Source organism: Furipterus horrens, unplaced genomic scaffold, assembly GCF_987537825.1.
Source record: "Furipterus horrens unplaced genomic scaffold, mFurHor1.1.pri manual_scaffold_4, whole genome shotgun sequence".
NCBI lineage: Eukaryota > Metazoa > Chordata > Mammalia > Chiroptera > Furipteridae > Furipterus > Furipterus horrens.
The window spans coordinates 55687234-55709953 of NW_028327174.1; the positions used below are offsets into that span (position 1 = coordinate 55687234).

Here is a 22720-nt window from a genome sequence, read left to right on the forward strand (position 1 = left end):
CTCCTTTGCTTCTTGTGGGAAAATGAAGAAGTTAGCAGCTGGGTGTTTGGAAAAGTAGGGTGTCCCTAGGAGGTGGAGAGGAGATAGGTTACCTGTAGGACGCCTAGGCAAAGCAGGCCTGCCCCTTTAAGGTAGTGTCCCTCCCCTGCCCCCTCCCTGCAGGTGACCCTTGCCCGCCTGCCTGTCTACCCCCCTCACAGCTGGAACCAAGAAGGCTGTGTCCCCCATCCTCTGGGTGTCCTGTCTCCTGCTGTCTGTCAGGTAATACCAACCTCGACCCCCTGGATTAGCTGCCCCATTCAGACTGTGCTCCCCTGATCTCAAGCAAGGTTGGACATCAGAGGAGAGCCCAGATACTTCTTCCCTCTTCCTTCCCCTTTCTTTGTCATTGATTCCCAGAGCTCGGGCTCTTACTCTCTGGGGTGAGGAGTTGCTAAAAACAATTTGTTTTCCATGCATGTGGGGTTGCCACTTACCTGCCCCTTCACCTTCCTCAGCAGCTTAGGAACATCTGGGTCCTACTCTCTCAGGGAATGTGGGGATGGAGGTGGGAATGAATGAAGCCCAGAGCCAGATGTAAGGTGGGTAGGGGGAGAGTATATGCAGGGAAAGGCTAAAATAGTACCAACTGAGTTAGGGGGTGGATTATTTAGAAGAAAAGACCATGCCCAGATTCCCCTCAGCCATGTGGCTTTTCCAGGGACCGAGGATGGCCCCTCCCTACTAGGGGCCCCACAGAGACTGACCTTTGACCCCCACCCAAGAGGCCAGTGAACCATTAACTTCTCTTCCATGTGAGCCTTCCCACACTTGTCCCACCCCTGACCCCGCCCAAGGCAGGTGGGCTAAAAGGGGGGGCTTGTCCATGCCAGCCTTTCATCTGACGTGGCCTCCATTCCACCTGGGAGCCTGGAGGCTGAGGACAGCTGGCTTCCCTCCCTGGCTCCGGAACCTCTTAGTGTCTGCAGCAAGGCATGACAAGCACCTAAGGTGATGGGGCTCTTATATTACTAGTGGGGGTGAGGTTCTGGGGATTGAGAGGGGATAGAGAGGTGGGGCAAGGTGGAGGGTTGGGGTCTAGGGGACGGGAAATAGACTGTCAGCTCTGGATCAGGTAAGGGGAGCATTCTGAATCAAGGAAGGTGTTCTAGGAACTGGCAAATGAGAGGTGAGGCTGATCCAGGAGGATGTAATGGGGAGGGAGGGAGGAGGTTAGAGTGGGAGCTGCTGCTGGATTTAATGTGGGTGGCCATACGAGGAGTGAGGGATCTCCTCAGGCCTGAGCTGAACAGCAGAGCAGGAGCACTGACACTTCCTCCTCGTTCTTCCAGGGCAGTCCTCAGGATGTTCCAGGGGGAATAGAAGCTAGAACCAAAGCCTCTGACCAGTCCCCCAATAATGGGGCTCCCGATGAGTCATCTGCTGGCTGCCATATGTGTGTGTGTGGCCTTGGGCTGGGGAGGGGGTTCAGACCCCGACCTGGGCCCTGCTGAGCTGGAGCAGAACCATTACCTGGCCCAGCTGTTTGGCCTGTACGGGGAGAATGGCACACTGTCCGCAGGGGGCCTCGCGAGGCTTCTCCAGAGTCTTGGGCTAGGCCGAGTTCAGGGGCTGCGCCTGGGACACCATGAGCCTCCAGCTGGTCGGGCTGCACCCCCAGCTGGAGACAATTCCACACGCAGGTACTAACCTATTCCCCCACTCCAAAATCCCACATTCCAGCTCCTTTCAGTGCGTAGATCAGTCTCCCGTTGTCTAAATATTCTGGCTCCTAAAATCAGATTCCTGCGATTACCAATTTTTCAAAACCTGACTCCTCTTAGCCCCATCAAGGCCCCTTTTGCCTCTATTGCCTTCTAATTCTCTCCTCTTCCAAACCCCTGCGCCCTTCACTTCCTTGCTTTTAATCCAAATGCACAATGTCTCCAGGCTGACTTCGCTCCAAATTTGTAGCATTTCTGGCTGTCCCTGAACTCCTCTTTCTTATCCCTTCCATGTCCCCCATTCTTATCGTAACTGACAACTCTCAGCTCCTCCCAGGACTGACATTCCATTGGTTTCTGGGTCCCAGAAACTCCGGCCAGTGGCTGTTCTTCCCTCTTCCCCTAAGCTCCCTGGCAGCCTCTCAAGGGGGATTTTTCAGAGAACGTGAGCAAGTCTGACTTTCTATCCCATCCATCCATTCCAGGCCACAGGACCCCGAATTGAATGTGGATGTCTGGGCAGAGCTGCCTCTGGGTCCCTCGGGGTGGGGCGACCTCGAAAAGCCAAAGGCCTCGCCACCACCTCATGGGCCAGCCCCCTCGGGCCTGGACTTCTTTCACAGGCTTCTGCTGCTGGACCATTCGCTGGCTGACCATCTGAATGAGGATGTGAGTCTGATGCTCTCTGGAGAGGGGAAAGGAGCCATGGGATTTAGATGGCATGAAATGTTTAGTTAGTACTTTAATAGTTACTTTTCCAAAAAACTAGATGTGGTGTTAGGGTATGTTATTCCAATACGAAATCTGTTCCCTCTGGGCTCAGCAGAGAAGCCACACTCAGAAATCCAGGAACCAGCTTAGGTGTCACACACCTGATAAAGCAGAGAAACCAGAGGAGCAGCCCCGGGTAGGCTGTGGGGCTGGTTATCTGGAGAGGAGCCCTGCATGGAACGAACAGCTGTCTTCACCCAGAAAGACAGTGAACTTGTTCCAGGTACACCAGAGGGCAGTCAAAGCAAACCCCGAAGCATGGCTGGTGAGAGTGAGTGGCCCATGACAGGAAGTAGTCAAGCCAAGGCTGTTGAAAGGAAGTTTGATGGCATTTCAGGTTCTTTTCCCTTTGAAGGATCTGGACTGGAGAGTTGTAGTTGCCCAACCGAAGCCATGACCAAATCAATGAAATCATCAGGTGCTTGAGAGCTAGGGAGATGGTGGCAGTGCTCACGAGCACCCGATCTGCACTGACCGAATATTTGTATTGGATTGAATATTCACTGATAACTAACACGTGCTGTTTACACATACCTGTGCCCAATCCCTGATGCGCAGGGGGCCCTGGGAGAGACCCAGTAGTCCACACGCTACAAGGGCAGGTCTGCATCACAGTTCCATGTGTGACTCCCAACTCAACTCCTGCAGTGTCTGAATGGCTCCCAGCTGCTGGTCAACTTTGGCCTGAGCCCCGCTGCTCCTCTCACCCCTCGTCAGTTTGCTCTGCTGTGCCCAGCCCTGCTTTATCAGATCGACAGCCGTGTCTGCACCCAAGCCCCAGTTCCGACCCCACCAGGGGATCTACTCTCTGGTCAGTGGGTGAGAGTGGGTGGTAGGACACCCTGAATCCTGGTAGGGAGTGGGCTCCAAGGCAAAGAAGAGGCTTCACTGGGGTCCTACCTCCTCTTGCAGTGTATCTTTGCCTTTGAGCCCCTTCCTCCAACCCTGGCCTAACTTCAGCCCCTGGTTCTCCCCAGCCCTGGTTCACAGTGTCCTGGCAGTCCTGCTGCTCAGCCTCCCTGCTCCCCTCTCTCTGCTGTTGCTGCGGCTCCTTGGATCTCATCTATTGCGGCCCCTGCTGGGCTTTCTGGGAGCCATGGCTGTGGGCACCCTTTGTGGGGATGCACTGCTACACCTGCTGCCACATGTACGTAGAGCCCCTTCCCTGTTCCCCTACCACCCTTGGCAGAGAGCTCCCCCATATCCAAGATGCTCCGTCATAGAATGTCCCCTCCCTCTGTCAGCCCGCAGCTGCCTTCTAGTAGAATATATGAGTGAAGGCTTGCCACTTCCCACCCAGGAGGGGGATGTTGCCGGGTGCAGGGGTTTCTGGGGTCTGTCCTGACCTCCTCTCTGTCAGGCACAAGGAGGGCACCATGCCGGACCTAGCGGGCGACCAGAGGAAGACCTGGGTCCAGGGCTGTCAGTGCTTGGCGGTCTCTTCCTGCTCTTCTTGCTGGAGAACGTGCTAGGGATTTTGCGGCACCGAGGGCTAAGGCCAGTGAGTGACACCCTTTCTCTCTTCTTCTGCTGAGACCAGAGTCCTACCCGAGAATTGGCCACATGAACCAGGAGGTGAGGGGCCGAGTGTGCTCCTGGCTCTGCCATTTGCCTGACCTCGGGCCCTGACTACTAACAGGGAATGGGTAGGGCTCCCTCAGCATAGACTGTTCTAGGCAACAACAGGGAGGTGCCAACCTGGGAACAGAGTAGAGGCCACAAAACATCTCCAAGTGCCAGGAACAGAACCAGGTGTTCATTTTCCCAGCCCCTCGCTAAGGTCTCTCCTTAGCCCCTGGCGTTGCTGCCTCCTCCACCATTTTAGAGATGCTGCAGGTGGAAAAGAAAGGATCTCAGAACACCAAATCTGGACCCAGAGGACAGCAGCGGGATGGCACTTCAGCCCCTACAAGCAGCTCCAGGTGACTAGAGGAGAAAATGAAGAGCAGGCTCCCATTCTTACTTTGCAGCCACCAACACTGTCCTTGTGTTTCTTCCTGCAGAGCCAGGGGCTCTGGGCTGCAGGGAACAGGACAGCTGGCCCCCACCAGCCCCAGCCCCTCCTGGGCATCAAGGCCACAGTCATGGGCACCAGGGTGGCAGTGACACCAGCATAACATGGATGGTCCTCCTGGGAGATGGTCTGCACAACCTCACTGATGGGCTGGCCATAGGTGTGAAGGGAGGGGGCGGAAGGAGGCAGGTCAGAGGCTCCTAGTTATTGGCTGGGCTAGGAGAGGGCTATGAGGGAATCTAGGCCCCTCCCCCAGGGGGGGCTTCCTTCTAGACTGCCCACCTCCAATTCTGCCAACCCCAGGCGCTGCCTTCTCTGACGGCTTCTCTAGCGGCCTCAGCACCACCCTGGCGGTGTTCTGCCACGAGCTGCCCCACGAACTGGGTAGGAAGGGCAGGAGCGGGGTTGGGGTGGAACTTGGAGGCTGGCGGGTGACATTGATGAGGGGCAGCCCTGGTGTACTCCCTCCTACACCGGCCTTTCTTCCCAACAGGTGACTTTGCAATGCTGCTCCGCGCAGGGCTGCCCTTCCGGCGGTTGCTGCTGCTGAGCCTGGTGTCTGGAGCCCTGGGACTGGGGGGTGCAGCCCTGGGGGTGGGGCTCAGTTTGGGCCCTGTCCCCCTCACTCCCTGGGTGTTTGGGGTCACTGCTGGGGTCTTCCTCTACGTGGCCCTCGTGGACATGGTGAGGTGTGGGGCAGTGCAGAGACACTGAGGGAAGCGGGGAGGGGGAAGGGGAGGAGAGGGAAGTTTCAGCCCCTCCTCCACCATAGGCCACCTGTGAGGTGCTGGACCCAGGCCTGCAGTCTGAGAAACGAGGGCCTGCAAGAGTTGGGGCAGGGACTGCTGATACTTCCTGACACCTTCCTCTCCTGTTTTGTGTTTCAGTGACAGAGATAAGGGCAGGATTCTGATGTTCTTCTTTTCTTTCAGCTACCAGCCCTGCTGCGGCCCCCTGAGCCCCTCCCTACACTCGAGGTGCTTCTGCAGGGCCTGGGACTGCTGCTGGGGGGCAGCCTCATGCTCACCATAGCCCTGCTGGAGGAGCAGCTACAGCCCCTGGTCTCTGATGGCTGATGGGGGCAGGGGAAAGGCGTCCAGCTTGTTCTTCCTTCCCCCCAACCACAGGAATGGAGGCGGGACACAGGGCCAGTAGGAGCAATAGGATTTTAATAAACAGAACCCATCCCAAAGCCATGACTACGACAGTTGTACTTGCACCAAAACAGCATAGAAAACCAGGATGTGGTGGGTTGGGGGCTCAAAGCAGATCAGGAGAGGACATGAGTGGCGGCATGGAGGGTACAGGGTGCATCAGTCTGCAGGGAGAGCATTGTGCTTTAGCCCAGGAAGGGAGGGGAGGGATGGGGCAATGCACTGAGGTCCCCACTTTTTCCTGCTGACCTCAGCACCCTGGGGATACAGGCATCTGGGCAGACCTGCCCTTTATTGCTGACCGCCAGCATTAAACACCTTCGACCCCAACACTAGCACCACAGGTGGATCCAGGGCAGGGAGAAGGGCAGAAAGGGGGAAATTGCTTAGAGAAAGATTCAACTAGAATCCAGTGAATTGTGCTCAGTTCTCTTTACTTCCTACAACCGAGTACATGGGTCACAGGGTGGGGGGGGTGCGACAGGACATGGAACATGCCCCTCGGTGCCCCCAGCACACCCCTGCACACAGGATGGTGGTGTCTGCAGCATCACAGGTCATGCAGGGCACGGGGAAGGGGAGGATCACACACACGTAAGACGCCCACAGCGGGTACCAGACAGAGAACACCCCTGAATATACATAGCTGTACACAGGGAACCCCCAGGTCCCCAACCCAACCCTCTCCCCTGTCTTGCCATCCCCCAGGCAGGAGGAACTGTATTGCTTTGAGAGAGCCACCCTGGGGGCCACTCTGCCAGGCACCCTCCCCTCCCCTCCCCCCAAACCCCATTTTGGCACATCTGCAAGACACACAGCAGCAAGAGTCGGCACCCTCCCTCCCAGGCTTCTGTAGCTTGGAGCTGAGGAAGGGGATAGGAGATTTCATTCTCCATCTTTCTCCTAGCCCTTCCCAAACCCCCACCAAGCCTACTCCAGCCGGAACCCACCCCAACCCCTAAACACACACATACAAAGCTGAGCTATCCAGGAATACAGGGAACAAGGAGATTGTCCGGGACGGGAGCAGAGGCAGTGGAGAGAAAGGACTGGAAGCAGAGACCCCACCCTGGTGTGGGGGTAAGACTGGCACAACAGCTACTTTAGTGCAATTGGAGAGGGTGCCCACAGCGAGGGATGGAGATGCGAGTGGAAGGCTCTCCCCAAATTCCTGGGGACAAAGCCAGGCTCCCCAGGGAAGGGGCCTAGCAGGAGTGAGCATGGGCCAAGGGCGGATCCTCTCGTCACCTGCCGCCCTCTGCCCTCCTGGGTGCAGTGACAGTATCCCCCTCACACTCAAGTGGGCAACAGCAGCCTCGGAGTCAGTACCTTCAAGTAGTTCATAGAGCAGACCCTCCCCACCCCAGCTTCCTCCCATCTCTGGGATTTGGTCGCTTTTCTAGGGGTTGGGTCGGGAGGAGGGAGTCCTCAAGTCAGACCCTTCCTTCTCTACCTCCCTCTTCCCAGACCACTGGGCTTGGTCCTCAAAGATTCCTTACCTCCGCCCTTGCCCAACGTGGGCCAAGGCTGCGGAGGACTGGAGCCACCACGATCGGGGGGAAGGGGCTGCTTTGCTCCTTCTCCCTCCTTCTTACAAGGTAGGGTTCAAACTAGGCAGGAGGGGGCCCCACACTGGTGTGCACCAGGAGGAGGGTTTCTGGGCTAGGGTCTGTAAGGCTATTTTCCTTTGCGGTGGGAAGGGGAGGCAGGGGGTGAACACTGGGTGTGGGGAGAGGGTGAGGAATGGCGGAGAGGGAAGGAGGAAGGGGCCTCCCTGCTGGAGCACAGTCGCTGGAGTCATTCAGATGAAGAAACACACATGTGCACAAGATCCAGAGTGTGCCGCTCCCAGCCCCTCCAGCCTGGGCCCACCCCACCTCTCAGGGCCCCTTCCGAGACCCCAGAGAAGGTTTTGGGGGCACAACTGTAGAACTGTTCACTCTGGCCCCACAACCCCCATGCCCCCAGCCTCTTCTCCCCTTCTAGGTCCAGGGAGGAAGAAGGCGCTCAGGTGGGCAGACAGCGGCGGAAACAGTATTGAGTTTTCCTTTGGTTACATATTGAAGGCAAAGGTGAGCTGGACTTACAGTCAAAACGGACAGGGATGAGGAAGGAGGAGGGGCCATGGCTGGGGCTGGAGAGGGAGGTGCGCCCTCCTCAGCCCCTCCACCCAGAGGAACACGTGTCTAAGTGGGGCGGCAGTCCCTCAGTCTCATCTCTCCCACCCCCAACAGCACCAAACAAAAGGAGAAGCCCCTCCCCCAGGGGCCGCTCCCCACCCCAACCTGGGCTGTACATTCAGTGGTTTTCAGCAGTCCTATGGCTCAGGGGGCCAGGGGGTGGGGGAGGTGGCCCGTCGGTCTCAGCTGGACAGTGGCAGTGACCTGGGTCTGTCGGTCCATCCTGGGACCCATAGTTTGTGCCATTTGTTTTTCTGAAGGATAGTACACAACCCTACCAAAGCCACCACCCAATCAGAAACATACCCCCCCAAAATCAGAAACTAAAAACTGGCTCTTTCCATCTCGCCCTCTGATTCACACGTCTGTGTCTGTTTCCCTGTCTCCCATGTAGCCCTCGCTCTGTCTCCTTTGCTGGGACCTGGGGCTGCTCCCAGGGTCCTCACTTAAAACAGGCCTTTTCTCAAAAGTGCTTATTACTTGAAGCAAGTGCTTTAGAGCTGCGGTGAGGAGAGGGGGAGGGGAAGAGGGCGGGTGAAGGGGAGGAGAGGTTTCCTCCCCACCCTACCCCTGAAGATTGGGGGGCATTCTGCCTGTTTTACTTCTCCACACCCGTTTAAGTCAAAGAGGTTTAAAGAAAATATCAACATTAAAATAAATATGCAGTGGCCATGAGAATGGTCAAAATGCTTCAAAAAACACTAGGGGCTGGAGAATCTGGGTGGGGTGTGGGGTTTCCTTTGGCATAAGGAAAGGAGACTGCCAGTCCGCTAGGCCTCCTCACAGCCACGCGAGGAGGGACAGAGGCCGCCCCGCCACATGCCCAGCACTGCTGACGGTGTGCTGAGGGGGCAGCAGGGAGCGGCCAGACAGCCACCAGAAATCTCATCTAGCAAAACGACGGGGCCCCTGACAAAATACTCCGGTTCTTCCTGTCACCACCGAACGCTGATAAAGGAGAACACGACTGATACCCCGAGTCTTTGCTGCAGGACCCAGCTCCCTTCTCTTCTGCCCCTACCCCCACCAAATTCCCAGCACCAAAATGAGAGGGAGGGGGTGGAATGGGAAAATTTCAGGGGAGAGAATTAAAGTTAGGGGGCAAGCACTGCAGAACCAGCAGGGTGGGGGTGGGGGCGGGGGCTGCAGCCCTTAAGAGAGGTCATGTTGATTGTCGTATAGGGGAGGACAGGGAAGTGGGCAAGAGGGGCATCACAAGGCCCTTTGGCTTTGAAAACAAAAATAAAAACTAAAAGCTGCACAATCCTTCTCACCAATAATGGTCATTTGGAAGCTTTGAAATGGTTTAGGAACTGAGGCATGGGGGAAGTAAGACACGAGGGTGCGGACAAGAAGGGACCGCAACAAAAAGGATGAGGACTTGGACAAACACCCCAGGCATCAGGGAAGCAGCATGAGGTATGGTTGGGGTATCAGTCAGGGAGGGAGGGGCCCTGGGATGCCCCCTCTCCCCTCAGCCCACCCTTGGCAAGGGCGGCAAGACTTGCAAGGGCCACAGCTGAAAATCGGGTAAGACTGTGAATAAAGCAAGCATGCGAGGGGGCAGGAGAATGAGGGATCCCCGGGAGGGGGAGACCCTCTACTGTGTAAACGAAGCCCATCCAGTTCTCAGGGGACAATACTGATGGCAGCCACACTGGGCAAGGATGCACTGTGAGGGCGGAGGGGGCAGGGCCTCTATTCAAGTTCTGTGTCTTGGCCCCTGGCTGAGGTATTGAGTGTGAGGAAGGGAACACTGGGCTGTGGGAATGGGTCCAACTGTCCAGGAGGCTTAGCTAGGAGATGGATGGACAGGGCTTTTGAAGGGACCAGGGCCAAATTCAATGCTACATTTAGAGAAAAATACTGCCCCCTTCTCACTCCGGCCCAGTGTGGCTTATGGGGTGCAACTCTGAGGAATCTTCTCAGTGCGGCCCCAGCTCAGACCCCTCTCTCCCTGATGCTGGAGGCAAGGACCTAGTCTCAGTATCTGCTGGTTGCTCCTTAGATCAGAGCGTCAACCTCACACCAGAAGGGAAGCCTGGGTCTCGAGTAGCCACGGTCCCTAGTCTGCCCTGCCCCTCCCACCATCTTTGGCTTCAGATCAGGAGTGACTGGCGGCAGTGGGTACTCTTGGATGTAACAGAAGGTGGTAGCAGACAGGGAGCAAAGGAACTATAGGGTCAGGGGGCACAGGAGAAAGAACACAGTCCCTCCTTCCACACATGCAAACACATGCCTGAAACACATAGGACAAACCAGGGCTGTGGTTTTGAAATGGGCAGGAAATTAATTTGTTTCTTCCCCTAAAGGATAAAATACTTACTTAAAAATTCATGACAAGCCTCAAAGTTATGGGAGAGGAGAGCCAGGGAGGGAATGGCCAGAGGCTCTGCCCTCCCAGAAGTTAAAAGAAAGAAGCAAGGTTAAAGTGCGTGGTTAGGGGGCCAAGCCAGCAGAGAAAGGGAAGCAGGGAGGGGTAGGCTGTGGGGACAGAACCAGCCCTTGATTTGCATATGAGGAGCCAGGGGAGAGCGCAGGATTGGGGCCCAGGTACAGTAGTTGCTGCTTCAAGTGTTTTGCATTCGAACTTTAGGGGTGATGGGGTATAGAAGTGGGGGAAAATCTCCAGGCCCCAGTGCTAAATACCCTCCCCACTCGTCCACTAGCTGCCCCTGAAGGGGGAGGGGACGCCCCCAGAGTGCTCACACAGTACCAGAAATTAAGGCTTCTCACTGCTGCGGGGATGGAGGAGCCGGCCGAGCAGGGAGGCAGTGATGGGTATGGAAGAAGAGAAGATCTGCCTGGCAGTAGGGCAGGGGGCAGGGGGACAAGAGGAGAATCAGAGGAAAGAGCTGGGAAAGCTGGCAGCACAATGGGGGAAACTGAGAGATGGGGTAAAAGAGGGGGGGAGCCAGGCATTTAGCAATCATTTTGGGACACTTGGCAGAAGGGGCTGCCCTGGGGGTACCAAGGGCCTGGGTGCTCCCTGTCAGCCCCAGACCACTGCCAGGCCAGGGTGGTGCGGCAGAGGGGTGTGCAGCTGCTCCCCAGTGCTCCCCCCTCCGCTCCCAGACCCAGTCGTGTTCTCCTTTAAAGTGCCCTAAATGTATAGACTTTTTCTAAATAAATAGAGTAAGGTATCAAGCCACCGGCAGGGAGAGGGACACTGGAGGGGAGCTACTCAGAGTAGCAGCCATCTAACCCAATGGCGCCGTGCCGCTCCTGGCTGTAGGGGCAGGAGGCCCCGTGGGGCAGGGCCCCGCAGCCACCCACCGTCTTGGCTGCTGCAATGCCGCAGTTCTTGAGCAGGCTGAAGCTGAAAGGACTGACTGCGTCCTTGGGTGGGAAAGGCTTCATGGTGGAAAGGATCAAGGCCAGGCAGTCTGCCACATCCTTGTTGGGGGCACAGGCCAGTGCTGGGGTGTGACCTGCAGGCAAGGGTGAGAACTGAGGCACAGGGCCCTGTGTCCCTGGGTACCCACTCAGCCTGCCCCAGGCCCTGAGCTCCCTTATCTGAGGAGGGAGCCAAGGCAGGCAAGCACCCGGTATGAGCAGAAGTCAAGGGCCTCGAGGGCCCAAGGTGGCTGACAGGCAGACTGCGGAATTGTGGAGCTAATGGTGGAGCGTGGGGGAAAGGGTGCTGAGGGGTGGTGGGGGCTCTTGCTGAGGAACCTACTGGCTCCACCTAGTTTCAGCAGACTTCCCTCAGAGACTCTAGTGCACTGGTGTTGGGTCCCTGCTCTGAAGAGTTTCCTTGGGAAGAATATCCAGTTCATAGCAAGTTTAAGAAGTCACCTCCTGAAGAATGTCCCTGACCCCAAACCCGGGAGAGGTGGAGGGCTCCAGATCCCACCCACCTTCTTCATCCACAGCCAGCACAGTGGCCCCCCGGCTGAGCAGGGCCTGTACCACAGAAGCCAGGCCGTTCCGGGCAGCAATGTGGAGGGGCCTTGGAAGAAAGGGAAAGGAGGAGCACGAAGTCAGTGGGGTACAAGCTGTCCCCTCACCTCCAGCTAGAGTAGCAGGGCACTGAGCAAACACTGAGCTCCAGAGAGCCCCTGGCAGGCAGATGGCTCTTTCTTCACCCACCTGCCTCCCCCAGCCAGGAGCCCCCTTCCCTGGGCACTCACATCTGCAGCGCACTGTTGGTAGCATTGATAAGGCCAAGGTCTTGGGTTTCTGCCAGGATCAAGAGGGCACATTTCTCATGGCCCTGAGGGAGGGGAACAGAGAGTAGAGACTTGTAAAGTAGAAGGAGACAGGCCACAGAGGAGTCAGGGAGGGTAGCAGTGGGGCAAAGAGCTACACCACCATCAGACAGCCCAGCCATCCTGCCTTCCACTCCAGTCCTCTACCCCATCCGCCAGCCCAGCCCACCTCTTCAAGCCCTGGCCCCCTCGGACTCACCACCACTGCTCCAGGCAGTACGTACCTTGCTACAAGCCAAGTGGAGGGCAGTGTTCTTGTTCTCGTCCAGCACAGTAAGGTCTGCCTTACCTCGATACAGCAGAAATTCTACAAGAGAAGGGACAGAGAGGGAATGATGCCTTCCACCCAGAGCAGCAGCTATCCTGGCTCTCCACCCTCTGCTCTGATCTGCATACACTTTGTATTCCATCTGCTGAGGATGAAATGCCCAAAGACATGCCTCCTGCTTCCTGCACCCCACAGGCAGGGCTGACCCATCTTACAAAATCCCAAGGGGAGCTCCTCCCTTCCACACATGGCCCCTACACACCCACAGCAGCGGTCTGCCCGTGCTCAGCCGCCGTCATGAGCGCAGTGCGGCCAGTGTGGTCAGTGGCGTTCACCTCGGCCTGATGCTGCAGCAGCATCCGGAGCCCAGAGACATTGTCCGCGAAGGCAGCGGCGTGAAGAGGGGTCCTGCGGAGTGGGGGTCAGGCATAGTGAGAGGGGGAAGGCTCTTCCCCCTGAGCAGGAAGAGGTGGCCGGAGAGGCAGGTCAGGCTCCTCCCCACACCTTCCGCTGCACACTCACCGTCCTTTGGCGTCTCGGCTGTTCACAATCTTGGCACCCAGAGCTCCCAGCAGCATCTCTGTGGTGCTGTCCTGGTTATTAATTCTAGGGGAAGAGGAAGGCTTGGTAGGAGGGGCGAAGGGAGTGGACTCCTGTCCTAAGCCCAGGTCACAGCCCTTCAGAAGGGCTGAGGCACAGGAAGGGACTTACACTGCACAGTGCAAAGGAGTGAAGGGGTTTCCTTCCAGGTATGAAAATGGGCTGTGTTCAAGTAACAACTCCAGACAATCTTCATGTCCTGGGTATGAGGAAGAGTGGTAAGGGACAGAAACGACTACGAGGTTCCCTCCACCTGTCCTGTCCCACCTCCTGACATTCCATGCTACTTCCAGAACCAGATCAACCCAGGTCCCTCCCCCAACCCTCTTGTCCTCGGTCTCTGCACATATTCCTGTGATGCAAAGACCCCAGACCCATACCAGTGTAGGAGGCCCAGTGCATGGGCGAGTATCCGCTATAGTCCACCCCGGCGTCCAAGGGGTCTGTGGAAAGGGCGGCCTGCAGTAGGGTCCGCAGGACTGCAGTGTGGCCACATGCCGAGGCCAGGTGAATGGGTGTGCGGCCCTTGATGTCTCGGCACAGCACAAATGCATCGTGGTCCAGCAGGGCAGCCAGGCAGTCCTCACAGCCAGTCACTGCCTGTGGGTGACATGGGGGTGGCGAGTAAGGGTGAGAAGCCACTCCCTTTCGAACAACCAATCACTGGGGCTGGTCCAGGAGTAAGAACCACATCTGGAACTCTGATCCTGAGGGATGAGGAGGCAGCTTTAGGACAAGTGATGGTGGAGACGGATGGGGTAATGGCATCACTATCCAATGGGACAGGTATCCTGGGGCAGAGTCTGGGTGGTGAGCAGGTGGTTGTATGTGATTATAAAGCAAGGTAATCGGGAAGGTCAGCTGTAGATGTCAAGCACTCGTCTTGGAGCAGACATAGTGAAGCCCAATAAGAAGACCCTAGGCACACAATCCTGGCCCACCTCTTAGACAAGCTGATGTTTTACTGCTGGCGAGCCCGCATGTCCAGGCACATCTATCAACAACCCCACCCAGGAGCTCACTCACCCCACGGTGGAGGGCAGTGCGGCCCCGGAGGTCAGCAGCATCAGCTGTGGATCCTTTTTCTAGCAGCAGATGTACACAGTCCACGTGGCCATTCATTATGGCCAGCATCAGTGGGGTTCTACAGAGGGGGCGGGAGAAAGGGTGAGGGCCTGGCAGAGAAGGGGAAACCTGCTGGCCCACGCCGCTAGCCCACACTCACTGTCCGTAGGCATCCATGACATCTGTGATGTCGGCTCGTTCCCCACTGTCAATCAGCAAGTGCAGGGAATCAGTGTGGCCAGAGGCAGCTAGGAGGAAAGGGGACCTGTGTCAGGGCATGGTCAAGGAGGAGGAGGCCAGGTCAAGGCCAAAGGGGCAGGGCGATAGGAAGCTATGCATCACTACATGAAATTTCCATCCTCCTCACCCCGCTCCACTCCAAACCCCAATCCCACTCAGAAGGGATGGGAAACCAGTCTCTAAGGCCTGGTGTGGCAACAATAGGGAGAAACCCAAAGGGTATACGAACCAGCAGCGTGCAGGGGCGTCCACTTGCGTTTGCGCTCCTTGATGAGGGCAGAAGCGCCGTGGGCTGTAAGCACCTCCACACACTCAGTAGAGCCTCGCTCAGTGGCCAGGAAGAGCGCGGTCCGGCCCTTGTGGTCCCTTACATCCAGATTCACCAGCGTTTCAGCCAGTGTCTTCAGGGCTTCACAGTGACCGTTGTAGGCCTGGAGGGGTGCAGGCGACCAATGGATACAGCTCAGGACACTGCCTCATTCTTGGGGCCCGAGGGGAGACTAAGCAGCAGTCTTCCCCATAAGCTCCTCAGGCCCCTCTGGCTCTTAGCCTGCACTATGCCCATCCCCTCTCCAGACCACTGCCTGCTTGTCACATCCCCACAGGAAGGCAGAAGTAAGGACAGATGCACCTATGTGTGGGTCAGGTAAGGACAAAGATGGCAAGAAGAAAAGTCTGGAACTCACAGCTAAGTGCAAAGGGCTGACTGGAATGGTGCTCTCCACATCCTCCAGGCAGTTAAAGGACATTTCTAAGAGCTGCAACAGACAGGACAGCAGGTGCTAAGGTTCTGGAAATCCCAACATATTAGCCCTGTCCCCCACCCACAGTAATCCTGAGCCCTTGGGTCTAGAGACCACATAGGATTCAGTCATGCCTTGGTTTCGGAATCCACAAACACAAAGTTGCTCTGCCCCTGCCTTCCTTAACCAGGGCCAGAGGCCATACGCACCAGTTCGAGGTTCTGTCTGTTGCCATAGGCGGCAGCATAGTGCACAGCTGTGTAGCCCTGCCTGTCCCGCAGAGAGGGGTCTGCACCGTTATCCAGTAAGAACTCCAGACAGCTGGGGGCAAGGGGTAGACTGTGAGGTGGGGACAGGCCCGGTCCAGGAGGGCACAATTCTGGGAGAGGGAGAGAGGGGCAAGGGACCCCCTCCGGGCCTAGCTGACCAACACCCAAGTAGGCTAAGTCCTGCCCATCCGACCCCAGCTCCAGGTCTGCCCTGAACCCCTCTGGCTTCGACGCCCTCCTTTGCCCTTTGAACGCTCTCCTAGAGAACCTAAAGCACAAGTATCAGTTATCAACGTTCTGCTGACCCACACTCTCCCCTCACCTCCAGGTGACTCCCTACCTTGAATGCCTTCTCCTCCCAGCAAAGTCTACTCATTTCAAACTTGGTCCCAGCATCCTCTGCTCTGTGAGGCCTTCCCTGACTTTCCCAGTTAAGGGCCTCCTCCTCTGTACTCCCTTGGCACCCTTCTCATTGCTTAGTGGTAGTTGTACTAGTAGTGATAATACAATACTTAGCACTTACGATATGTCAAGCACTGTTCTACGTGCTTCCTGTGCATTAAATAGTTTAATCCTCACAATGATCCTATGAGGTAGATACTAGCCTTATCCTTACTATGGTTGAGGAAATTGAGGCACAGAGAGGTTAAGTTACTTGCCAAAGATCACAAAGCTGAGCCTCTTGGATTGTAAGTATCCATTTAAAAAAATAAATAAACCTTTTCATTTTGGAGCAGTCTTAGATTTACAGAAAAACTGTGAAGAGAGTACAGAGTTCCCACGTACTCCACACCCAGCTTCCCATTATTAACATCTCACATTAGGATATGTAAGTGTCCTTTCATTTCTCTTTCCCAACAGATTATTAGCTTTAAGAAAGCAGAAATTTGGGCTAACTTATCCTTTATCCTCAGTACGTAGTACAGTACTTGGTAGCTAATAAGTAATTATTCAATTAATGCTTGTGGAAAAAACAAATGATTTTGTGTGCTTGGTTTTCCTGATCCTCTCAGGAAGACCATCTGTTCCTTGAGGGGAGGAACTATGCTTCACATTTTTGTCTTCACGACCATGCTCAGTCCAGGACTAAACTCTGAGTGCTGCAAACGCACCGCTGGCTGACGACAGCACAGCAGCAGGAGTGTGGTGGCGGGACGCGCAGCACGTGGGAGAAGAAGACCAGAGTTGGCGCTGCTGGGAAAGCACAGCCCAGCAGTCTTCTCAGCTACTCACAAGAAGGCCTCCTTCCTGCGGGACTCCTTCAGCGGCTCGTCCTCTTCAGCATCGTGGCTAGAAGATGAGTGCGGTTCTGCTCTGTGGGAGGGAGTGAAGACGTCACAGGGACGTTCAGGGAGGTGAGTGGGGTTGCGAGGGCCACAGTGGGAGTCTTACCTCCTGTAGGTGTCAGAGGCAGCAGCATAGTGGAGTGGGGAGCAGCCTTTACAGTCGGCCTCATTGACACCTGCCCCAGCAGTCACCAGTGTGACAGCACACTGGTAGCTGCCGTTAGCGGCTGCATAGTGCAGTGGAGTCCTGGGGAGAAGTGAGGAGGGGAGGGGGAAGAATTAGAGACAGAGTGAAATGCACCCAGATGTGCAGCCAAAGCTGCTTTGTAATATTCTCCTCACTTGGTCTCCAGCTCCCCACCCCTTGCTCCATCACTTGTCTCTCTAATCATACAATCCCCATGTACAGCCATGCATGTTAACACACCTTCCAAATTTGTCTCTTCTCCTCAAGTCGGCTCCACTGCTCAACAGCAAATTAAGACATTCAACATTCCTACAAGGCAGAAGGACAGGGGTTGAGGAGTGAAAACCTCAAGGAGAAGTCACAGGCGCAGGGAGGGGCTAAGGAAGGATGGAACAGCCCTTTCTGCTGTGACTGCCCTCACTGTAAGGAGGGAGAGATCTGGGCAGGAAAGGGGGGACCGACCCTTGCCCAGCTCTCTTCTCAAGGCCTAGAGAGAGGAAAAAGAACTCACCCTCCAGAAGCAGCAGCATGAAGACAGGTGCGGCCAAGGTTGTCCGGCGTATTGATGTCAAACCCAGCTGAGAGCACGTGCTCATTGCTGAGTGAAGACACAATGCTGTACAGCTGACCTGCAGGGCCAGAACAGCCAGATCCCATCTGAGGGCACTGAGCAGAGAGGACAGGCCTCTGCTTCACTACACACCTGCCCAACCCCCAGCCGGTCAGCACATACCTGAGGAAAGAAGCTTGCGACAACAGTCAGAGAATCCGAAAAGGACAGCTAAGTGCAGGGGGAACATGTCGTGGATGCCGCGCCTGGGGAGAAGCTGGGACTCAGTCCTTGGGTCAAGGAGGGACCCCTTTTCTGTGACCCACACCAGCCTAGGAGATTGTGAGCTTCCCCTTGGCAAGCTTCTCTGTGCCCCCATGTTTGATGTGAGCCGTCTGTACAGATCTGAGGCAGCCGAGCAGTGGGGCCAGAAGCCCTGACTCACCGGGCGGTATCCGCGCCATTGGTCATGAGGGTGCTGATGAGCAGCTCGTGTCCATAGCGAGCGGCCACGTGCAGTGGCGTGTTCCCAAATTTGTCAGCACAATCTATCTCACTGCCTGAGAGGGGGAAACACACACATAAACTTGGGCAGAACTTAGGCTTTGGCCCATTTACACTAACTAGTTAGCTGCCACTTGAGTGCTTAGTATGTGCCAGGTGCCAGGCTAAGCATTCTCCATGTTATCTCGTTTGTAAGCTGAAAGGGAAGGGGGAAGGGGAGGGGGAGGAGGAGGTAAAGCAGGGCCATGTCCACTGGTGCCTAGCTCAGAGCTCCGGTGCCCATCCTAACTGGAAAACAGGCTGGGAGGTAGAATAAGGAAGAAACGGGTTTCTAGAAATTAGTTCTCTGGGGGAGAAGGAGAAGGGAACACAAAGTCTCCTGAATCCATACCATTCTGGATGAGGATCTGGGAGCGGGTGAAACGGCCGTGGATGGCAGCCATGTGCAGAGGACTTTTCCCTTCTTTGCTCTGTGGAAACATGGCGGGGGAGGGGGATTGTGTGTGTGTTTGTGTGTTTGTTTTTTCAGTGCAAAGCACAGAGAATGCCTTTTCCCCCTTCCAAAGGATGAATCTCAGGACGGTGTAGTCATACGGACATCTTCTCAGCCCACACGCTCCCAGGTCCCTGGCAAGGTCTGATCAACCCAGGAAGCAAGTGGACATTCCTCAGAGTCACCCAGAGGGAATATATGGTCAGGACTCCCCAGAGCCAGGCTTCTCTCCCCACTGGTTTCAGCCTCAGCCCTTCAGGTACCTGGTAGTTGACATCAGCCCCATTATTGACCAGCAGCTCCAAGCAGAGAGCGCCATTGGTGGAGACTGCAGCCACATGTAGTGGCGTGAAGCCCTTGTCATTTGGCTGGTTGACATTGGCTCCTGCATTCACCAGTTCAATAGCCACAGCATCCTGGCCCAGGTAGCAGGCGATGTGCAAAGCTGTGTTTCCAAAAGCGTTGGGCTCATCGATCTGGTTTTCCAGGGATGCAGGTAAGGAAGGTATCAGTTTAAGCAAAATAGAAGCTGACATAGACAGCTTAGAGAATCACAGAAGTCCAATGACTGCCTCAGCCCCCTCAGGTTCTTGACCCAAAAGCCTGAGGACACTATTATTTAAGGTAAGCATTATTCAGAGCCTCTTACTACATCCTCCATGCCTCCCAAAACCACACCTTTGTATCTCTGTAACAGACTCTAACCTCCAACTCCCTGCCTTAGTCCCCAGCCCCGACGCTCAGCACCCTGACCTCAGCCCCCATCCGGAGCAGGTACTTCACCACTTCAATCTGGCCACTGGCAGCAGCTGTATGGAGCAGCCCGTAGCCCTTGCGGTCCTTGCAGCCAAGATCTGCTCCCCGCGCCACCAGCAGTTTCAGGACCTCCAAATGCCCTGGGGAGAGAGAAGGTGCTCTCATCAAGGAGGGCGTGTGGAGCACCTCTTTTTGAAGGCTGCAACCCCTACTCCCTGCCCTAGGAATCTTAAATGTCAAATTCCTGCTCTTCCCGTGAATCCTTTCTCACCTAGAAAAGCTGCCCAGTGCAGAGGCTGCCGCTCCTTTTTGTCACAGACATTCAGGCTGGCTCCCTTATTGAGGAGCAGGTTCACCGTCTGTATAAGGATATGAAACACCTGTTCAATGCCAGGTTAATGCCCTCAATCTACCTAAAAGCAGAGGCCTCAGCTCTTCAAAAAGGCTGTGGCAGCCTGTCTTTGTCCTTGAGCAGAGTAATGTGGAGAACTAGAGGAAACAGAGGAAGAAGGAACTACCAAGGAGATCCCACACAGTTTGAGGGAGTCTGTTAAGGTGACCTGGTGTTTGTTTTCAATTACAGTTTACCCCCAATATTATTTTGAATTAGTATCAGGTGTGCAGTATAGTGGTTAGACAACCATGCTTTACAAAGTGATCCCCCCAATATTTCCAGTACCCACATGGCACCACACATAGTTATTACAGTATTACTGATTATATTCCCTGTGCTGTACTTTACATCTCCATGATCCTGTGGTTCTTAAACTCTTTTGAAAAGTCTTTGAAAATGTGTTGAAAAACAAGGACTGTCGCTTCAGAAAAAGGCATATATACGAACATTTTCCATGTAACCCCAGAGAGTTTATTACTCTCTTGAAGTCCAAGTCAAGAATTTCAACCTAATATGACCATTCATTCAGTACTTGAACTCAACTGCTCATATAAACATCAGGGCTTCTTCTCCCCAGGCCTGGTGGCCCAGACACCAGGGAAGATGAGTAGGAAGGAAAGGGAAAGAACTAGGCTAGGCGTAGATTGGAAGTGGTCCTCACCTCTAGATGCCCACTGTGCACTGCATGGTGCAGGGCACTGCGCCCACTCCTGTCAGCCACATTGAGGCTGCTCAACAGGGGTGCCAGAGCCTCAGCACACTTGGTGGCCCGGTTGGCCGCAGCCACATGCAATGGTGTCTGCCACAGCTTGTCCCGGGCATTCACATCTGCTGAATGTGCCAGCAGCAGCCCCAGCACCTTCTGCTCAGGGGCAAGGGATAAGAGAGATGACAGAGGGGGAGAAGGAGGTAAAACAATAGGAAATGGAGCAAAAAAGAGGTCATCATGGCACATGTGGCCCCATATTCTCTCTCCCCCTACTCCCCAGCAGAGTCTCTTCTCATTTGGCCAGCCTGTCTAGCCCCTCAAAACCTACTTCCATCTTCTGGATCTTCTTAGAGCTTAAAATCTTCCCTACCTTGCTGAGGAAAATGTGGATCCCTTCCTCTTCCTCAAGCCATCACTGTCACTCTCTAACCCAGATCCTGAAAATCTTCACCTACACATACAGCCACTACCAAGCAAATCCACTCATGTAGAGGATCCCAATCCCCCACTACTCCTAGGGAAGAGAAATGCTCCTGTGACATTAACGCCCAAATACCTTCCTTTAGCCCTTCCACAGGCACCAAAATCATATTCATTACCTAGGTAAGCAAATATATACTGGTTCCTCTCCAAAACCCAGGGTAAAATGGTCCTCCTAATCACCACCCACCCCATTCCCACTGGCCTCAGTCCCATCCCTTCTCCACTGGCTAGAGCCAGGGGTGTGACTGCCGAAACAAGAGAGAGGTCTCCTTTTCACACTCTTCAGGGCTGATGGACCCAACTGGTGAGGCATGTTTGACTCCTGTGCTGTCAGCTTTCATAATGCTTGAGGGGCCAGGATGCAACACATCACTACCCCTGTCCCTTCATCAGAAGAAAAAATTCTCAGGGCTCAGAGGGGGATCACACTCCAAGATAACCCCCCAGGGAGGGATGAGTCACACAGGCCTGGCAGCAGGGCCCCCTGCAGTCTGCCAGCCCAGAGTTAAGCTCTCCCTTTACGTCACATCAGCTGGTAACACTCAGCCCCCCCTTACCAGCCAGTTCTAGGGGTTGGCGGGGGCAAGGGCTGGTAGTCTTCCTACCCTGGGGTAGATCAGCTTGTAGAGAAGAGGATCGAGGCTGTCCAACCCTTAACCTCCACCTTTAACCAACTAATCCTTCGGAAAGGCAAAAGAAGGTGGAAGGTCTGTACCTCATTTCGGGAGGCAGCAGCACGATGAAGAGGGGTCAGCCACAGTGTGTCCTTAGCGTTGACATTAGCACCTGTGGGGATATAATTTTCTCTTTGGAGCGGAGGTGGAGAAGAGGTAGGAAAGGAAGCCAGTCATCAGGCCAGGGAATCTGGATGGAACTGCAGCCTGGCGTGGACCAACCACCAGAGAACAATCCTTGGATATCAAAAAAGAGGCTCCTCCCCTCACGTCCCTCCCTAGTGCCACACCTTCCAGTTTCCCACTTTCACCTGACATCAGTAGCAACTGGAGGATAGGGACATCGCCTACGTAGGCAGCAGCATGCAGTGGGGTTCGCCTCTCTTGGTCCTGGGAAGGCAGAAAGAGCGGCTGCGGGGATGAACTATGCAGGTCCCCAGCCCAAGTCTCACAGCCCAGGCCTTTCCCCACAACCTGTTCCCAAAGGTTCTGCAGACTCCTAAATCCTGATCCTGGGTCAAAGCAAGCACCTAGGTGGGGTGGAGTAGGGGTCAGGGCCCAGGGGCCCAGGAAGCGGCTTCCTTCTTCCAAGGGGGAGGGGGCGCTGCAGACACTGACGCTTCCGAAGAGGACGCGGTTGCAGGGCGTACTCAGCCGCTGGTCTGTGCGCCCAGCCTGACCTCTCTCCATCCCAGAGGTAGAGCAGGCGCCCACCCAGCGGTGGAAAGAGCGGCGCCTTCATCCGAACCGACGAGACACAGAGCTGCCCCACTAGTGGGAAGGCGTCCAGAACACCAGGGCCCAGATTACCGGCTCGCCATCCTTCCTGATCTCAACTCACCAGCACATTGATGTTCTCCTTCTGCGAGAGGAGGGAACGCACTTCCTCCACATCTCGGCTAAAGATGGCCTGGACCAGGGGCGGCTGCAGGGAGAACCGGCCTTCAGGGAGCGGGCCGGAGCGGAACCGGGGAGGGGGGGTGGGGGTACTCCAGGTTTTGGGGGGGCGTCGCCGAAGGGGCTCCACTCTGGGGTCCTGGCTGCAGGGCACTCTCGCGGCGTCTCCGCCGGTCGCCAGACCCCCAAGGACACCGGCTCGGTTGAGGGGAGCGCGGCGTGGGGCGGGGTGGGAGCCGCGGGAGCTCCGGGCTCGGGCCCTGCCTAGGCCGCACATCCCCGGGCTCGCGTGGCGGCGGCGCCGGGCCCTGGAGGGAGGAAGCGGGAAAAGGCAGAAGGGCTGACCTGGTCCGTGATGCTGAGGATCCCCATGGCCCGGCCCGGGCTCCGTCCGCATCGAGCTCCCGGCGGCGGCGGCGGCGGGTCCACCGGGGACACGGGGCGGCCCAGGCGGCGGCTGCGGCGGCAGCTGCGGGGAGAGCGCGGCCCCGCCTACCGGGGGGCGGGCGAGCGGGAGTCCGTAGCGCTCCCTGGCGGCCGTCTTGGGCCCCGCCGCAGGACGCTTGCCG

The 22720-nt window shown here is 56.0% G+C and overlaps 2 protein-coding genes across 5 annotated transcripts; one reads left to right on the plus strand and one right to left on the minus strand.

Annotated features, from left to right (window-relative positions):
• Nucleotides 1–186: 186 nt before the first annotated feature.
• On the plus strand, nt 187–5680 carry SLC39A5 (solute carrier family 39 member 5). Of its 3 annotated transcripts, XM_090273389.1 has the most exons (12): nt 188–261; nt 873–990; nt 1332–1682; nt 2189–2372; nt 3123–3285; nt 3452–3621; nt 3835–3975; nt 4300–4396; nt 4478–4648; nt 4792–4872; nt 4982–5172; nt 5421–5680. In XM_090273389.1, exons 3-12 carry the CDS (start codon nt 1399–1401, stop codon nt 5562–5564), a joined length of 1626 nt encoding a protein of 541 aa, XP_090129515.1. In that variant the 5' UTR covers nt 188–261; nt 873–990; nt 1332–1398; the 3' UTR covers nt 5565–5680. The 3 variants fall into 3 exon arrangements, with proteins under 3 accessions (XP_090129516.1, XP_090129517.1, XP_090129515.1); XM_090273390.1 differs by lacking the exon at nt 873–990 and having other exon boundaries at nt 187–261; XM_090273391.1 differs by lacking the exon at nt 4982–5172 and having other exon boundaries at nt 187–261; nt 5421–5511.
• On the minus strand, nt 5641–22604 carry ANKRD52 (ankyrin repeat domain 52). 2 transcript variants are annotated; one of them, XM_090273388.1, is made up of 28 exons: nt 22497–22604; nt 22096–22179; nt 21566–21644; nt 21296–21366; nt 20050–20250; nt 19266–19353; nt 19022–19134; nt 18502–18714; nt 18137–18215; nt 17687–17801; nt 17425–17507; nt 17203–17320; nt 16932–17000; nt 16611–16751; nt 16452–16532; nt 15159–15270; nt 14893–14964; nt 14436–14637; nt 14127–14214; nt 13928–14045; nt 13282–13501; nt 13013–13100; nt 12824–12907; nt 12564–12709; nt 12258–12340; nt 11956–12038; nt 11683–11774; nt 5641–11253 (listed from the first exon to the last, which is right to left on the minus strand). In XM_090273388.1, exons 1-28 carry the CDS (start codon nt 22521–22523, stop codon nt 11003–11005), a joined length of 3201 nt encoding a protein of 1066 aa, XP_090129514.1. In that variant the 5' UTR covers nt 22524–22604; the 3' UTR covers nt 5641–11002. The 2 variants fall into 2 exon arrangements, with proteins under 2 accessions (XP_090129514.1, XP_090129513.1); XM_090273387.1 differs by having other exon boundaries at nt 18992–19134.
• Nucleotides 22605–22720: the final 116 nt, after the last annotated feature.

Excerpts from the sequence above, each read along its gene's own strand:
- SLC39A5 (XM_090273390.1), top strand. The coding sequence starts at position 1,399 with ATGGGGCTCCCGATGAGTCATCTGCTGGCTGCCATATGTGTGTGTGTG. Across the intron at positions 1,683-2,188 it reads GGAGACAATTCCACACGCAG|GCCACAGGACCCCGAATTGA; the intron begins GTACTAACCTAT and ends CATCCATTCCAG. Across the intron at positions 3,622-3,834 it reads TGCTACACCTGCTGCCACAT|GCACAAGGAGGGCACCATGC; the intron begins GTACGTAGAGCC and ends CCTCTCTGTCAG.
- ANKRD52 (XM_090273387.1), bottom strand. The coding sequence starts at position 22,523 with ATGGGGATCCTCAGCATCACGGACCAG. Across the intron at positions 19,354-20,049 it reads TGCACAGTGGGCATCTAGAG|ACGGTGAACCTGCTCCTCAA; the intron begins GTGAGGACCACT and ends ATCCTTATACAG. Across the intron at positions 16,533-16,610 it reads GCCTCTGACACCTACAGGAG|AGCAGAACCGCACTCATCTT; the intron begins GTAAGACTCCCA and ends TCCCTCCCACAG.